Raw genomic sequence first — 18,932 nt, forward strand, 5'->3', positions numbered from 1 at the left:
GATTTCTACTACTTGCCCTTTGGAGAAAAACTTTGCTCACTTCTGATCTAGAAGAAGGCATAACAAGCGTTCACTGTGCTGTGCCAACTTTGTCATATGTTTGACATATTTGTGTAATGAAATGTAGAGAGGGAATTTTTTTTTTTTTTTAAAGCTGATTTAGGAGGCCAGAAAACTCTCCAGTTCAGGTTAGGACCATCCCAGAAACAACTGAATGAAAGCACAGAGGAGTCAAGGTTAACTAACTCAAAGCAGGTGTTTTCTGTTATGCTTCTTGATGTGTGGGAAACATGAGCATGTAGATGAGGAACGTTTGAATGTAGTCCAGAATTGAATCTTTTTGCTGTAATTCTATTTCTGGGTCACTAATCTTCATATTTCGTGGTATCAGAGAAACCCATGCACACACTTTTCTGTTGTTACATTTCCTCTCATCCCCACTCCATGACAGGATGAAATGTGCAGTGTTTGTTTATAGACTATCTAAAGGAAGGACCCTCTGGTCAAATTTTTTTAGGTGGCTTCAAATAGCTCTTTAACACACTTCTAAATTTTAATTAATTGGCAGTTAGGGATCACTTCAAATTAAAAAATACTCAAATTGAGTCAGCCAGCATGGCTGTTTCATCAGGCAAGCTAGTTAAGGACTGGTATCATAGTTGAGTATTTGAAACTAAACCAGAGTCAGATGTCCAAAAGGATCACTGTCTCTAGATTACCAGGAAGATAAACATAATCTTTTAGTTTCCAATACCTTAAATAGAACCAATGTGATATCAGTAGATGGGTCACACAATAAGAAATATAAAAGCCAAAGAGAACACTGGCTTGGGAACTAGGTAGCTTGCTAACAAATATAGTAGACAATGTATGGTCCCAGTGAAATCATTTATTTACTTTCTAACAAAGTGGGTTTTTGTTCCTTTATTGAAATGGGATGTAATATTTACCTGTTGTTTCCTAGTGTAAGATTTTACTAATCTGTTTTCTCTTAGCAGGTTTGCAAGTTTTATATTTTCAGTGATTACAGTAAATTGTTCGGTGTTGTTCACATTAGTCTCATAAGACCATTTATATATAATTAATTGATACAGTGATTTCAGATCATTCTTACGAATTTATTAAAATAGATCCCAAATGAATCTTCACAGACAATTTCCTAGTTTGAAACAAAATTATTTATTGTATGTATTTTCTTTTTCCCACTCTCTCTGACTCTTTCTGTTGCCTTTTTTTTCTCAACAGTATCTAGTTTGTCTTTAGGACTACAACTTATTTTGTTTTTGCTCTTTTTCTCTGCGGAGGTGAGAATAGGTGATGTGTAGTATTGTGTTCTTCTTTAGTTACTTACAGTTCATTTGGTTCTGTTCTACACAGTGTTTTATTATGTAAACACTTTTGCAAGATTTCCTACTGTTACCTTACTCTCTACTAGAAGAACATCCCATCTTTTTTACAAGTTTATTTGTTAATATTCTATCATGTCAAGTAAAATATAGAAAGTATTTACCCCTTTCCATATTCTTTATGCTATTCTTGTCATATGTATTGTATCTACATGTATTATAAACATATAATACAATGCCATAATTTTTATTTTAGATAATTTTTTGCTTTCTAAATGCAAAAGAATGAAATTGGATTGCTACCTCATACTATATATAAAAATTAACCCAGGCCAGGCATGATGGCTCATGCCTGTAATCCCAGCACTTTGGGAGGCCAAGGTGGGCAGATCACCCAAGGTTAGGAGTTTGAGACCAGTCTGGCCAACATGAGGAAACCCTGTCTTTACTAAAAATAAAAAAAAATTAGCCGGGCATGGAGGCATGTGCTTGTAATCCCAGCTACTCAGGGGGCTGAGGCAAGAGAATCACTTGAACCTGGGAGGCAGAGGTTGCAGTGAGCCGAGATCATGCCACCGCACTCCAGCCTGGGTGTCAGAGCAAGCCTCCATCTCAAAAAAAAAAAAAATTAAAATAGATAAGAGACATAAATTTAACAGTTAAAACTATAATACTCTTAGAAGAAAATGTAGGGATAAATCTGCATAACATTTGTTTTGGCAAAGCCTTCTTAGACGGGACACTAAAAGTATGAACAACAACAACAGGATAAATTGGACTTCATCAAGATTAAAAACTTTTCTGCTTCAAAACAGTGAAAAGACAACAGGAGAAAATATTTGCAAATGATATATCTGACAAAGGACTTGGGTCTTGAATATATGAAGAACTCTTCTTACAAGTCAATAATAAAAAGACACTCAATTTTAAAAATAGGCAAAGGACCTTGAGTCAAGATTTCTCCAAAGAAAATATACAGATGGCCAAGAAGCACATGAAAAGATCCTCAACCTCATTAGTCATGAATTTTGATATTATGCTAAATGAAAGAAGTCAATTACAAAAGACCACATATATGATTACATTTATATGAAATGTCTAGAATGGCCAAATCTCTAGGGACAGAAAGTAAATTATTGATTAGGTCTGGGAGGTAGGTAAGGAGACAGGAGACTGATAGCTAAAGAATTTATGGGCTGGATGCGGTGGCTCACGCCTGTAATCCCAGCACTTTGGGAGGCCGAAGCTGGCAGATCACGCGGTCAGGAGATCGAGACCATCCTGGCTAACACAGTAAAACCCTGTCTCTACTAAAAAAAAAAAAAAAAAAAAAAAAAAAAAAAAAAAAAAATTAGCTGGGCATGGTGGCATGCACCTGTAGTCCCAGCTCATCAGGAGGCTGAGACAGGAGAATTGCTTGAACCTGAGATGGGGAGGTTGCAGTGACCTGAGATAGTGCTACTGCACTCCAGCCTGGGTGACAGAGCAAGACTGTCTCAAAAAAAAAAAAAAAAAAAGAGTTTATGGAGGTTGGGCATGGTTGTTCACACCTGTAATCCTAGCAGTTTGGGAGGCCAAGGCAGGAGGATCACTTGAGCCCAGGAGTTCAAGACCAGTCTGGGCAACATGGCAAAACCTTGTCTCTACCAAAAACTATAAAAATTAGCCAGGTGCAGTGACAGGTAAAAATACCTGTAGTCCCAGCTACTCAGGAGGCTGAGGTAAGAGGATCGCTTGAACCCACAAGATTGAGGCTGTGGTGAGCTATGATCGCACCACTGCACTCCAGCCTGGGTGACAGAGCAGGACCTTATCCCAAAATTAATAATAATAATAATAATAATAATAATAGAGTTTATGGGTTTTTCTTTTTTTTCTTATTTTAAATGGAGAAAAAGATTTTTGTTGTAAAAGATATATAAAATGTAAAATTTGTCTTTAACTGTTTTAGGATTTCTTTATGAGGAGATAAAAAAATGTTCTGCAGGCCAGGCACAGTGGCTGACGCCTGTAATCCCAGCACTTTGGGAGGCTGAGGCGGGCGGATCACAAGGTCAGGAGATCGAGACCATCCTGGCTAACACGGTGAAACCCCGTCTGTACTAAAAAAAAACACAAAAAATTAGCCAGGCATAATGGCAGACGCCTGTAGACCCAGCTGCTTGAGGGGCTGAGACAGGAGAATGGTATGAACCCAGGAGGCGGAGCTTGCAGTGAGCCGAGATCAGGCCTCTGCACTCCCAGCCTGGGCAACTGAGCGAGACTGCATCTCAAAAAAAAAAAAAAAAAAGTTCTGCAATTGACCTTTCTAATGGTTGCACGTATCTGTGAATGTACTAAAGACCATGGAATCGTGTATATTAAAATGGGTAAATTGTATGGTATATGAATTATTTCTCAATAAAGCTGTTATATGACCTTTTAGTCCTATTAATCACAATCAGGGGCCTCACAGATAGGTGAGTAGAGAACATTTTGGAAAAAGAAATTCATACCTGACGAGACTTATGTGGATAGATCTACTTCATTCTTTTTGTTGTTGTTGTTGTTGTTGAGATGGAGTCTCGCTCTGTCGCCCAGGCTGGAGTGCAGTGGCCAGATCTCAGCCCACTGCAAGCTCCGCCTCCCGGGTTTACAAGCCATTCTCCTGCCTCAGCCTCCCGGGTAGCTGGGACTACAGGCGCCCGCCACATCGCCCGGCTAGTTTTTCTTTGTATTTTTAGTAGAGACGGGGTTTCACCGTGTTAGCCAGGATGGTCTCGATCTCCTGACCTCGTGATCTGCCCGTCTCGGCCTCCCAAAGTGCTGGGATTACAGGCTTGAGCCACCGCGCCCGGCCGATCTACTTCATTCTTTACAGTGAGTGGTACAGGTTTCCATTAACCAATCCACCGGCAGTTGAAATTAAAATGCCCTTAGTTCTTCACTGTACCCACGTAACAGAACACAGATAATAAGCTCTGTCTTTTTTTTTTTTTTTTTTTGAGATGGAGTCTCCCTCTGTTGCTCAGGCTGGAGTGCAGTAGTGCAATCTCCGCTCACTGCAACCTCCGCCTTCTGGGTTCAAGCGATTCTTGTGCCTTAGCCTCCCGAGTAGCTGAGATGACAGACATGTGCCACCATGCCCAGCTAATTTTTGTGTTTTTAGTAGAGATGGGGTTTTACCAAGTTGGCCAGGCTGGTCTCAAACTCCTGACCTCAAGTTATCCACCCATCTCGGGCTCCCAAAGTGCTGGGATTATAGGCTTGAGTCACCGCGCCTGGTCTTATTTAAATTTTTTTTTTTTTTTTTTTTTTGAGATGGACTTTCGCTCTGTCGCCGGGCTGAATTCAGTGACTGGAGTGCAATGGCACGATCTCGGCTCACTGCAACTTCTGCCTTCTGTGTTCAAGCGATTCTCCTGCCTCAGCCTCCTGAGTGGGATTACAGACGCACGCCACCACACCCGGCTAAGTTTTGTATTTTTAGTAGAGACGGGGTTTCACCATGTTGGTCAGTCTGTTCTCAACTCCTGACCTCGTGATCCGCGCGTCTCGGCCTCCCAGAGTGCTGGGATTACAGGCATGAGTCACCGCTCCCGGCCCTTATTTAATTTTTTAAACCAACCTTTATTGAGGTATAATTTTACAGGTGCTATCCTTTTTTAAAAAAAAAGTTTTTTGAAGTGTAATTTATATACCATAAGTCTACCAGTTTTAAGTGTACATTTCAATTATTTTTGGTAGATACAAGTTTTGTAGCCATCACTACATTCCACTTTTAGAACATTTTGTCTTTGGGAATTCATTAGAGCCTGAATTGAAAACGAGTTCTTGCACAGATGGTTTGAGATGGTTTCTAACCCTTTTACTAAACTCATTTTAAATACTTCACAGCTATTGCCTGGTACCTTCTTAGTATTTATTATAATTTTTTTGCATAGAGTGAGAGTTTGGCTCTTTTTTAAGAGTTAACTGTCATATTTCTGTGCCTTTTTTTTTTTTCTTCAGAATTTCCACAACAGTATTAAATAATCATCATGGCAGCACTTTAAGGAGTCTGGTCTTGATCCTGATTAGCAGTTGTTTTCAATAGACATGATATGTTGAGAAATTACCTTGCTAATTTTGTTTTTCTAAGAGTTTGGCCTTCTCTACAATTGAATACATTTAGCATTAGGCCTATCTCACATTTTCAGCTTTTATTGAGAGTTTATATATATTTTTCCCCTTGACTTTTAAAAGATATGGTGAATTATGAAATGTTTTTCTAGTTTCAAAATCTTCTGCATTCCTGTGATAGTAATTTGTTTTGTTTTGTTTTGTTTTGTTTTGTTTTTTTGAGACAGTTGCTGTCTAGGCTGGAGTGCAGTGGCACAATCACGGCTCACTGCAGTCTCCACCTGCCAGTTTCAAGTGATTCTCTTGTCTCAGCTTCCCGAGTAGCTGGGATTACAGGTGTGCACCACCACACCTGGCTGATTTTTATATTTTTAGTAGAGATGGGTTTCCACCATGGGTTTTTACCAGGCTGATCTCAAACTCCTAACCTGAGGTGATCCTCCCACTTCACCCTCCCAAAGTGCTGGGATTACAGGTGTGAGCCAGCACGCCCAGCCTGTAATAGTATATTTTATCCAAAGGAAAAATCTTTTAATGCCCTGTAAAATTTGGTTTGCTAATTTTAGAGTTTTCCCATCTATATTTACAAATGAAATTGGTACCTAACTTTGAATTTTGTACTCTTTGTGAGGTTTTAGTTATAGGGTTAAACTGCCTTTGTAAAATTAATGGGATGCCTTTGTAAAATTAATGGGATTACCTTTTGTATTATTCTCTTATATATTCTGGAAAGTTCCTTTGGTAGAACTGTTTTTCACTGAAGACTATGTTAAAGGTCATTCATTGGTGTTCTTTCCAATCTGCCATCATTGTTTTACTCATGTTATTGTCTTTAGGTCTGTTTTAGTAATTTATTCTTTCCTAAAAAGTTGTCTGTTTCATTGAGATTTCAAACTTTATTAGCATAGAGTTTTATACACTTGCATTGTATTTTCTGTTAATAGTACTACTGAAATTTCTGTATTTTTCTTCTGAATTAGATTACTCAAAGGCTTATTTTCTTATTTTTTTACTTTGCTTTATTTTCTTTCTAAAGTACTAGCTTTAGGATAATTTTATAAGTATTGCAGTATAGCGTTATTTTAAAAATTTTCTTTAAAAGCGGTTTTGATATCCTTTTTGACATGGTAGTTTACAAATGCTTTTATATTCACAAAGAAATAGTTGCCTAGATTTCACCTGTTAATTTTTACAATGCTTCTTTCTTTGTTCTTTAGGCACGAGATGTGCGTACCAATGAAGTGGTGGCCATCAAGAAAATGTCTTACAGTGGAAAGCAGTCTACTGAGGTAGGTTAAATGTGTACATTCTTGTTTTTTCTTATATTTATCTCAGAATAAATACATACATTCTTTTTTTTTTTTTTTTTTGAGATGGAGTCTTGCTCTGTAGCCCAGGCTGGAGTGCACTGGTGCAATCTCGGCTCACTGCAAGCTCCACCTTCTGGGTTCACGCCATTCTCCTTCCCGAGTAGCTGGGACTACAGGCGCCCGCCACCACGCCTGGCTAATTTTTTGTATTTTTAGTGTAGACAGGGTTTCACCGTGTTAGCCAGGATGGTCTTGATCTCCTGACCTCGTGATCCACCCGCCTCGGCCTCCCAAAGTGTTGGGATTATAGGCGTGAGCCACCGCACCCGGCCAATATATACATTCTTATTGGTATGTTAGAGGAAGACATAATTTTTAATTGGGAAGGAAGGGTGGGAATTTTTTAAGTGTTAATAGGTGAAGTATGCAAATCTTAAGTGTATATCTCATTTCCCAAACTGATGTACCCATTTAACTCCAAAGTGCTGAGAGCCATAAACAGAGCAAAGTCCCCCTACTTATGCCTTCTGCTTTTAATTTTTTTTTGAGATAGAGTCTCGCTCTGTCACCTAAGCTGGAATGCAATGGCACAGTCTTGGCTCACTGTAAGCTTCGCCGCCTCTCAGGTTCAAGCAATTCTCCTGGGATTACAGGTGTGTGCCACCACACCTGGCTAATTTTTGTATTTTTAGTAGACACAGTGTGTCTCCATGTTGGCCAGGCTGGTCTCAAACTCTTGACTTCAGGTGATCCGCCTGCCTTGGCCTCCCGAAATGCTGGGATTACAGGTGTGAACCACTGTGCTCGGCCTGCTTTCAGTTTTTTTTGTTTTTTTAAAAGAGATGGAGTCTCGCTGTGCTGCCCAGGCTGGAGTGCGATGGTGCAATCTCAGCTCACTGCAACCTCTGCCACCCAGGTTCTAGCAGTTCTCCTGCCTCAGCCTCCCAAGTAGCTGGGACTACAGGCACATGCCGCCACGCCCGGCTAATTTTTTGTATTTTAGTAGAGATACGAGTTCACCATGTTGACCAGACTGGTCTCAAACTCCTGACCTCAGGCAGTCTGCCTGCTCCCAGCCTTAATTTTTTAAACTGTTGTTTTAAATATTATTCTTTGTTTATCTTGGAAGGATTATCAGTTTCTAAAAATTAAAGTAGAATAAGATGTACTTGACAATAAATTATATTGGATATGACCTTTTTTTAAATATATATATTTTGAGACGTAGCATCTCTGTGTCCCCCAAGCTGGAGTGCAGTGGTGCCTTCTTGGCTCACTGTAACCTCCACCTCCCAGGTTCAAGTAATTCTCCTGCTTCAGCCTCCCAAGTAGCTGGGATTACAGGCACCTGCCACCATGCCTGGCAAATTTTTTGTATCTTTAGTAGAGGTGGGGTTTCATCACGTTGGCCAGGCTGGTCTTGAACTTCTGACCTCAAGTGATCCACCTGCCTTGGCCTCCCAAAATGCTGGGAGCCACCACACCTGGCCTATGATCTTTAAAATTGTTTAAACATTGTTTAATGCCTGTTTTAAACAAATTTTAATCAACATGAATCTATATCTAGTCTGAGAAACAAGCGATGTATAACAATTTGGAAAATTAAAAAATGAAACTATTAATGCTACATTGAATGTACTTTTTAGTTCACTAATACTCTAATTAGTTTTCTTCAGATTATATTCTACGTAATTTCATAAATTTATGAAATGTAGTCTGCTTTTAAAAATCTACAATTCGGCCGGGCGCGGTGGCTCAAGCCTGTAATCCCAGCACTTTGGGAGGCTGAGACAGGCGGATCACGAGGTCAGGAGATCGAGACCATCCTGGCTTACACGGTGAAACCCCGTCTCTACTAAAAAAAATACAAAAAACTAACCGAGCGAGGTGGCAGGCGTCTGTCTGTAGTCCCAGCTACTCGGGAGGCTGAGGCAGGAGAATGGCGTGAACCCGGGAGGCGGAGCTTGCTGTGAGCCAAGATCTGGCCACTGCACTCCAGCCTGGGCGACAGAGCGAGACTCCATCTCAAAAAAAAAAAAAAAAAAAAAACTACAATTCTGCCTGGTGCTGTGGCTCACACCTGTAATCCCAGCACTTTGGGAGGCCAAGGTGGGTGGATCATTTTGAGCCCAGGATTCGTGACCACCTTGGGGAACATAGTGAGACCCCCATCTCAATCAAAAAATAAAATATTTATAAATGAAAAAAGAAAAACTCTAGAATTCTCTTTAATCTTAAAAATTTTTTAAATTATTTTTAATTGTGGTAAAATATACAACATAAAATTTGCCATTTTAATTATTTTCAGTTCCACATTTCAGTGGAATTAAGTACATTCACATTGTTGTGCAACCAACCATTATTGCCGTGCATCTCTAGAATTCTTTTTATCTTGCAGCATTAAAACTCTGTAGTCATTAAACGGTAATTCCTCAGCCTCTTGCAACCACCAGTCTACTTTCTGTCTCCATAAATTTGACTAGGTACTTAATATAAGTGGAATCATTTGGGATTTGTCTGTGACTAGCTTGTATCACGTAACCTAATATCACGAAAGTTCATCCATGTTGTAGTATATGTCAGAATTTCCTTCTTTTTTAAGTCTGAAAAATATTCCATTGTGTATATGTATGTATATGTGTGTGTATGTGTGTGTATATACATATGTATCTGTATCTGTCTGCTTCGGAGTCTGATTTAGTCACACTTAGAACAAAAATTTTCATTTACCACATCATCTTTTAATATCTAATATTGGCATCCTTCATGAAAATTTTTTTATGTTGAGGAATACGTTTTTTTGAGTTTGCCTTCCAGAGTATTCAAATTTGAAACTTAAAGACCATGGAACAGATTTTCTAGATTTAGCATTTTATAATGTATCTTACACATTTTACACAAAACACTGTGAACCTATATATATATATTTTTTTTTTGAGATGGAGTCTCGCTCTGTCGCCCAGGCTGGAGTGCAGTGGTGCAATCTTGGCTCACTGCAAGCTCCACCTCCCGGGTTCATGCCATTCTCCTGCCTCAGCATCCCGAGTAGCTGGGACTACAGGCGCCCACCACCATGCCTGGCTAATTTTTTGTATTTTTAGTAGAGATGGAGTTTTACTGTGTTAGCCAGGATGGTCTCGATCTCCTGACCTCGTGATCCGCCCGCCTCGGCCTCTCAAAGTGCTGGTATTACAGGTGTGAGCCACCGCACCTGGCCCACTGTGAACATATTTTGCTGTGTTCTGTTAAGGCCTTGTGAAATAACATAGGAGGTATATGATCTTAACTCTAGTATACAACATCTCTTATTCTATTTATACTGCTTTGCTTGCCATTAAGAATATAGCCCAAATCAATGATAAAACTTAAAAAAATTAAAAAGAGCAAAAACAGATTTCTAGTCCTCCTCTCACACCTACTAAATCTGTAGAATTTCTGGGTATGGACCAAAGGATCTGTATTTTTAGAGTTCTCGGGTTGCTTCTTAAGAGTAACTATGTTTAGGATGTGGCCTGAGTATTTAAGGTTGTCATGAAGTAGCTTAAGACCAAAGGTTTATCTGTATTTCCTGATAGGTATTAGTGAATAAGACTCTTAGTAGACTATGTAGGAAAAGATTTTTGTATTGCTTGGTTTTTTTCTGTGAACTTTTCTATATAATAGCTAATTATTCACTAGCATTTTAGAGTCTGCATTTAGGAACTTGAATCTCAGAGGAATTACTTCATTTGAGTTAAAAACAAAAACAAACCCTAACATTTGGTAATAGAAATAAGCCAAAAACACAGCAGGTGAACTTCATGGTATATAAATTATGTATCAGTAAAACTGTATGAAAAAAAGAAAGGTTGAACTTTTGAAGAAAAATCACTGAATATGGTACATAGTTATCAACATGATTGGTGTATGGTTGTAAAATTTTAATGAGTCATTAATGATAAATTTTATCAAACTCAAATTTGTCTTACCTACCTTTAGTGAAATAATTTTGTAAATTATGTAATTGAGTTGTAAACCATAAGCATGCCTTGGAGATACTGTGGGTTTTGTTCTCAACCACTACGATAAAGCAAATATCGTAATAAAGCAAGTCACATGAACTTTTTGGTGACCAGTGCATATGAAAATTATGTCTAGGCCTGGTGCAGTAGCTCACGCCTGTAATCCCAACACTTTGGAAGGCCAAGGCAGGCGGATCACTTGAGGTCAGGAGTTTAAGACCAGCCTGGCCAACATAGTGGAAAATCCTGTCTCTACTAAAAATACAAAAATTAGCCAGGCGTGATTGCACGTGCCTGTAATTCCAAGGTACTTGGGAGGCTGAGGCAGGAGAATCACTTGAACTCAGGAGGCAGAGGCACGAGAATCACTTGAAGCCAGGAGGCGACGGCTGCAGTGAGTCAAGATTGTGCTGCTGCACTCCAGCCTGGACAGCAACATGAGACTCCATCTTAAAAAAAAAAAAAAAAAAAAAAAAAGATATATATATATATATATCTCCATGCTATACTGTAGTCCATTAAGTGTGCAGTAACATTTTGTCTAAAAAAGACAATGTACATACCTTAATTTTAAAATATTTTCTTTCTTTTTTTTGAGATGGAGTCTCACTCTGTCACCAGGCTGGAGTGCAGTGGTGCAGTCTCAGCTCACTGCAACCCCCGCCTCCCAGGTTCAAGTGGTTCTCCTGCCTCAGCTTCCCAAGTAGCAGGGACTACAGGTGCCTGCCACCACACCCGGCCTAAAATATTTTATTTCTAAAAAGATGCTAATGATATTTGAGCCTTCAGCATGTCATAGTATTTTTGCTGCTCGAGGATCTTCTATGTTGATGGCTTCTGACTGATCAGGGTAGTGGTTGCTGAAGGTTAAGGTGGTTGTGGCAATTTCTTAAAATCTAATAACAGTGAAGTTTGCCCTATCAGTTTTCTCTTTCACAAAAGATTTCTCTGTAGAATGCAATGATGTTTGACAGCATTTTACCACAATAAAACTTTCAAAATTGGAGTCAATCATCTGTAACTCTATTACTGCTTTATCAACTAAGTTTATGTAATATTCAGAAATTACTTTCTTTGCCCATCTATTACAAGCAGTTTCTCATCCACTCAAGTTTTATCATGAAATTGCAGGAGTTTAGTCACATCTTCAGGCTCCATGTGCAAATCCAGTTTTCCTGCTGTTTCCACCACATCTGCAATTACTTCCTCCACTGAAATCTTGAACCCCTCAAAGTCATTCATGAGGGTTGGAATTCACTTATCCCAGATTCCTGATAATGTTGCTAATTTGCACTCCCATCAGTCGGAAATGTTCTTAATGGCATCTATAATGAATTATTTCCAGAAGGTACTCAGTTTACTTTGCCACTATCCATCAGACAAATTGCTGTCTATGGCAGCTATAGCCTTTTTTTTTTTTTTTTTTGAGATGGAGTTCACTCTTGTCGCCCAGGATGGAGTGCAATGGCATGATCTCGGCTCACTGCAATCTCCGCCTCCTGGTTCAAGCGATTTTCCTGCCTCAGCCTCTCAAGTAACTGAGATTATAGGCCTGCGTCCCCATGCCTGACTGAATTTTGTATTATTAGTAGAGACAGGGTTTTACTGTGTTGGCTAGGCTGGTCTCGAACTCCTGACCTCAGGTGATCCACTTGCCTTGGCCTCCCCAAGTGTTGGGATTACAGGCGTGAACCACCGTGCCCGGCTGCTATAGCCTTTCTTTTCTCCCTTCCCTCCCCTCCCTCCCCTCCCGTCCCCTCCCCTCCCCTCCCGTCCCCTCCCCTCCCCTCCCCTCCTGTCCCCTCCCGTCCCTTCCCTTCTTTTCGAGATGGGGTTTCGCTCTTGTTGCCCAGGCTGGAGTGCAATGGCGTGCTCTCGGCTCACCACAACCTCCGCCCCCTGGATTCAAGCGATTCTCCTGCCTTAGCCTCCCAAGTAGCTGGGATTACAGTCATGTACCACCATGCCCAGCTCATTTTGTATTTTTTTAGTAGAGACTGGGTTTCTCCATGTCAGTCAGGCTTGTCCTGAACTCCTGACCTCAGGTGATCCACCCACCTCGGCCTCCCAAAGTGCTGGGATTACAGGCATGAGCCACTGTGCCCAGCCAGCCTTTCTTAAATAATAAGGCTTGGAACTCGAAATTATTCCTTATCCGTGGGCTACAGAATGGATGGTGTATTCATGGGAATGAAAACAATATAAATCTCCTTTTATGTCTCTATCAGAGTTATTGGGTGGCTAGGTGCACTGGCAAAGACCAGTAATATTTTGAAAGGAATCTTTCTGAGCAGTAAATCTTAACAGTGGCCTTAAAATATTCACTAAACCATGCTTAAACAAAAGTACTGTCATCTAGAGGCTTTGTTGTTTCATTGAACAAACACAGGCAGAGTAGAATTTTTGGAATAGTAAATGTGCATTGACTTCAGCTTAAAATCACAAGCTGCGTTAGCCCCTAACAGCCTGTCCTTTGAAACTTTGAAACCAGGCATTTCATAGTTGCTCTGTAGCCGTGAAAGTCCTAGATAGTATCTTCTTCCAATATAAGGCTATTTTGTCTACACTGAAGATCTCTTGGCTGGGCATGGTGGCTCACACCTGTAATCCCAGCACTTTGGGAGGCAGAAGTAGGTGGATCACTTGAGGCTAGGAGTTCGAGACTAGCTTGGCCAACATGGTGAAACCCCGTTTCTACTGAAAATAGAAAAATTAGCCAGGTGTGGTCGTCCACATGCCTGTAGTCCCAGCTACTAGGGAGGCTGAGGCAGAAGGAATGCTTGAACCCAGGAGGCACAAGTTGCAGTGAGCCAAGATCATGCCACTGCACTCCAGTGTGGGTGACAGTAAGACTCTGAAAAAAAAGAAAGAAAATCTGTTGTATAATGTAGCTACCTTCCTCAGTGACACATTGGCTAGATCTTCTGGATAACTTGCATGTAGCTTCTACATCAGTACTTGCTGCTTCACCTTGCACTTTTCTTTTTTTTTTTTTTTTAAGACATTCTCTCTCACCCAGGCTAGAGTGCGGTGGCACTATCTTGGCTCACTGCAGCCTCCGCCTTCTGGGTTCAAACAATTCTCCTTCCTTTGCCTTTCCTCCCTAGTAACTAGGACTACAGGCACGCACCAACACACTCAGCTAATTTTTGTGTGTTTAGTGGAGATGGAGTTTCACCATGTTGGCCAGGCTGGTCTTGAACTCCTGACCTCAAGTGATCTGTCCACCTTAGCTTCCCAAAGTGCTGGGATTGATTATAGGGGTGAGCCACCGTGCCAGCCTACCTTGCGCTTTTATTTTACGGAGATGATTTCTTTCCTTGCACCTGATGAAGCAACCTCTGTTAGTTTCCAACTTTTCTTCAGCTTCCTCACCTCTCTCAGCCTTTGTAGAGTTAAAGAGAGTTAGGGCCATCCTCTAGATTAGGCTTTGTTTTACAGGAATGTTGTGGCTGATTTGATTTTCTATCCAGGCCATTAAAGCTTTCTTCATATCAACAATAAACTTGTTTTGCCTTCTTATCATTCATATATTCACTGGAGTAGCACTTTAAATTGTCTTCAATAACTTTTTCTTTGCATTTACAACTTGGCTAACTATTTGGCGCAAGAGGCCTAGCTTCAAAGCTTGTCTCAGCTTTTGACATGCCTTTCTCACTAAGCTTAATTACTTGTAACTTTTGGATTAAAGTGACAGATATGTGAGTATTCCATTCACTTGAACACTTAGGGGTCACTGTGGGGTTATTAATGCCTAATTTCAACTTTACTGTGTCTCAGAGAGTAAGGAGGCCCAAGGAAAGGGAGACAGACAGGGTAATGGCTGGCTGGTGGAGCTGTCAGAATACATTTATTAAAGATTAGATTCACCGTCTTATATGGGCACAGTTCATGGCTCCCCAAAACGATTACAATAGTAACATCAACAATTACTGATCACAGATCACCATAACAGATATAATAATAATGATGAAAAAGTTTGAAATATTGTGAGTCACCAAAAGGTGACATAAAGGCATCAAGTGAGCACATGCTATTGGAAAAATGGTGCTGATGGACTTGCTTTGACACAGGATTGCTACAACCCTTCAATTTGTTTAAAAAAAAAAAGTAATATCTGTGAAGTACAATAAAGCGAAGCGCCGTAAATTGAGATATGCCTGTATATTAATATTATTTATTTATTTTATTTTTGAGATGGAGTCTGGCTCTGTCACCAGGCTGGAGTGCAGTGGCTCGATCTCAGCTCAGTGCAACCGCCACCTCCCGAGTTCAAGCAATTCTTCTGCCTCAGCCTCCCTAGTAGCTGGGACTATAGGCGCGTGCCACCACGCCCAGCTAATTTTTGTATTTTTAGTAGACGGTTTCACCATGTTGGCCAGGATAGTCTCGATCTCCTGACCTCGTGATCTGCCAGCCTCAGCCTCCCAAGGTGCTGGGATTACAGGTGTGAGCCAGCGTGCCTGGCTGAATATAATTTATTTAAACTTTTTAATTTTATCTAAATTTTATCTAAAATTTATCTAAAATTTTATCTAACATTTTATCTAAAAATTACCACATTTTGAGAGGCCAAGACAAGTGAATCACTTGAGGTCAGGAGTTTGAGACCAGTCTCAGCAATATAGTGAAACCCCATCTCTACAAAAAATAGAAAAATTAGATGAGCATGGTGGTGTGTGCCTGTAGACCCAAATACTTGGGAGGCTGAGGTGGGAGGATCACTTGAGCCCACGAGATGGAGGTTGCAGTGAGCTGGGATCGTGCCACTGCACTCCAGCCTAGGTGAAAGAGCGAGACCCTCCCAGTAAGTAAAACCAAGCAAACTTGCATGTTCTTGTTAACCCTTCTCAATTTAGTAATTACTTTTATTCTTATATAACTTTCTGAGGAAAAGCCCTGTTCATAATTCTTTACCTTTTTTCTCCCCACAGAAATGGCAGGATATTATTAAGGAAGTCAAGTTTCTACAAAGAATAAAACATCCCAACAGTATAGAATACAAAGGCTGTTATCTACGTGAACACACAGCATGGGTTGGTATTTGCTTTCCCCTTGTTGCAATTTTAGCTGATTTTGGTTTGTAATGAATTAATTCAGAATGTCTCATATTGGTTATGTAAACACATGCAAAATCACCTGAAATGTTAGTTCGTACTGAAAGAAAACAAGCAATATTTCCTAGAACTTGTAGGCAATAAGAGATGATAGAATTTTTGCAAGTCTTACTGCAGAGATTTTTCAGAATTCTGTTGACCTTTGTGTGTATGATAAAATGTCCTCTGACAGTTTTAGTAGTACCATTCAAACATTGTGAAAACAATCATGTTACTTGAGATTGAAAATTAGCACATATTTTCTTGACATAAATGTACTGTAATACATTTAACCAGAAAGATCTTGGTGAAATTTGGGTGAATCCTGGTGAAATTAGAACTGATCATGATTCCTTGGCCGAATAATATAATACTAAAGATAGAGAATTGTTGCCCTTTATTATAAGAAGTAGAAATTAATTTTGCCCTTTTGTTACCAGGAATGGCCCCTTATTTTGAATAATTAATAAGCCGCAGCTAAGTATCATTTTAGTATACTTACTGTAGATTTAGATTTGTAGTGTTTGGTGCATTTTTATCCAGTTTGTTTTGGTGGTGGTAGTGATGACTTGTAAAATTGAGGCTATGATTAAAGAAAAAGCAGTAATATTAGATGGGTAACCTCTCTGCCTCTCAGGGTTCTCCATCCATAAAATAAGGATACTAATAGGACCTACCTCATAAGGTCATTCTGAGGATTAAATTGGTTACTATATAAAAAATACCTGGCACATAGGAAGTGCTCTGTGTTTGTTTTCAAAGAAACAGCTGTGACCTAAGCTTTGTATAGTTTTTCCTCAGTATCTGTGGGGGATTTGGTTCCAGGACACCCACCCCCAGGATACCAAATCCCTTCAATAAAATGGAGTATCTGCACATAACCTATGCACATCCGCCTATTAATTTTTTCAATCATCTGTAGATTAGTTATAATACCACAATGTGAATGCCATGTAAATAGTTGTTATGTTGTATTGGCTTTTTGTTTTATTTTTGTTGTTATGTTGTAATTTTTTTAAATTTTATTTATTTTTGAGACGGAGTCTCTGTGTCGCCCAGGCTGAAGTGCAGTGGTGCAGTCTTGTTTCACTGTAAGCTCTGCCTCCCAGGCTCACGCCACTCTCCTGCCTCAGCCTCCCGAGTAGCTGGGACTGCAGGCACCCACCACCATGCCCAACTAATTTTTTATATTTTTAGTAGAAACGGGGTTTCACCATGTGAGCCAGGGTGGTCTCAATCTCCTGACCTGGTGATCTGCCCGCCTCGGCCTCCCAAAGTGCTGGGATTATAGGCGTGAGCCACGACGCTTGGCCAATTTTTTTATTTTTTCAATTATTTTTGATACATAGTTGGTTGAATCTACAAATCTAGAACCCACAGATGTGAAGGGCTGACTATACGTATAATTCTAGAGAACACAGTTTTCTGTCTTCTAACAATGATCAGTATTGTTACTATAGATTTGTAGTAATGGAATATGTGTATTTCTTTATAATTTTAATTAGTAATTATATATGAAATGCACAGCTTATAGAAGTTATTATTTGTTGGCATTATTAAAAGATTAATGTATCATTGGCTTTACTCCATTTAACAAATCACTGAATACATAACTATTTTTTATTAAAAAGTTTTAAAAATATATTTTTCTGAGAAATATCTATATAACTATTTTTTTTAAGGTAAATGGTGACTAGAATTTTACTTCAAACTATCTTCTTGATCTACTGGGTGAACTTATTTTATCTTAAATATAATCTTTATAATAATATATTTTAATGCTTTTATAATTTTTCCATGTAGCTTGTAATGGAATATTGTTTAGGATCTGCTTCAGATTTACTAGAAGGTAAGTTTCCTTTGATTATTTTTAAAAAAGTATTCACAGAATAAAATGATAATTTAGTTAGGCATTATTTAAATGATATTAATACCAAATAATGTAAAACTTTCCAGAAAGAGCAGAACTCTTAATCTTCAAATTCTCAGCATGGTATATGCTGTCCTTATTAAATATTATATGTTATACAGTAGCTTAAAATAGTCATGTTTTCTCTCATTGTGACTTTACAAGTATTTTTCTGAATTCTCTGTTATTCTGCTCCTCCTGTTCAAAACAAAGATAAGTGAGAATAAAGAGAGAACTCTGCTGCTATTGTTTTTACATCACCAAATAATTATTTAATATCATTAGCTGAGAGAAGAATTGGCTATGAACTGTGCTTTAACAACTGGCACAACTGTGTACAAGTTACAAAGTTTAATAATCTTTATCATCTTGGAAAATAAATCTCTTCTTGCTAAGTATCAGTTTTTTAAAATTGCCCCATGTATTAGATATATATTTTTTTAACAAAAATGTTCTGTGTATTAATTATTTTCAAATAAATTTTAAGTTCACAAAAAGCCATTACAAGAACTGGAAATAGCAGCAATTACACATGGTGCTCTCCAGGGATTAGCCTACTTACATTCTCATACTATGATTCATAGGTAAGTGCTTTGGAAATTATCATATATTGATAAGTAAATGGTTTGTTGCATAGTATCAACTTTAGAATTTATTAACCCCAAAGTTTTTATTAGTTAAAGCCAAATAAAATAATATAAACTCATTTTTTTTAAGACTTTTCATATCCTAAAATGAACATAGTGGTATACTTGATCTCTCTAGGATTTTTTTTTTTTTTTGAGACGGAGTCTTGCTCTGTCGCCCAGTCTGGAGTGCAGTGGCATGATCTTGGCTCACTGCAACCTCCACCTCCCGGGTTCACACTATTCTCCTGGCTCAGCCTCCCCAGTAGCTGGGACTACAGGCGAGAGCCACCGCGCCCGGCTCTCTAGGATAATTTTTATCTTTGCCTATATGTGCTGCTGGACCTTGTAAAAGTATGTATACTTTTTAGATTAGTGGTAGAAATTTAGCTGTAGAATCATTTAATTTGCAACTGGAATGGGCATTAGAGAATCATACAGTTTTTCTTTCTCATTTTACAGGTAAAATCAGATGTCTCAATTTGTGACTGTAATTTCCTAAGGGTTGCAAAGCTGAATAGATTAAAGCTAGAACTAAATCTA

At 39.1% G+C, this 18,932-nt stretch overlaps 1 protein-coding gene across 3 annotated transcripts in view; it reads left to right on the forward strand.

Moving 5' to 3' along the window:
* TAOK1 (TAO kinase 1) overlaps positions 1-18,932 on the forward strand; it is a 175,632-nt gene that overhangs the window by 84,825 nt on the left and 71,875 nt on the right. For all 3 annotated transcript variants that reach the window (XM_030922972.1, XM_030922971.1, XM_010367972.2), the window contains 4 exons: positions 6,665-6,736; positions 15,693-15,794; positions 17,658-17,703; positions 18,251-18,347. In XM_030922972.1, the coding sequence (XP_030778832.1) occupies positions 6,665-6,736; positions 15,693-15,794; positions 17,658-17,703; positions 18,251-18,347 (317 nt within the window). The remainder of the gene's footprint in view (positions 1-6,664; positions 6,737-15,692; positions 15,795-17,657; positions 17,704-18,250; positions 18,348-18,932) is intronic.

Source organism: Rhinopithecus roxellana, chromosome 19, assembly GCF_007565055.1.
Source record: "Rhinopithecus roxellana isolate Shanxi Qingling chromosome 19, ASM756505v1, whole genome shotgun sequence".
Classification (NCBI taxonomy): domain Eukaryota; kingdom Metazoa; phylum Chordata; class Mammalia; order Primates; family Cercopithecidae; genus Rhinopithecus; species Rhinopithecus roxellana.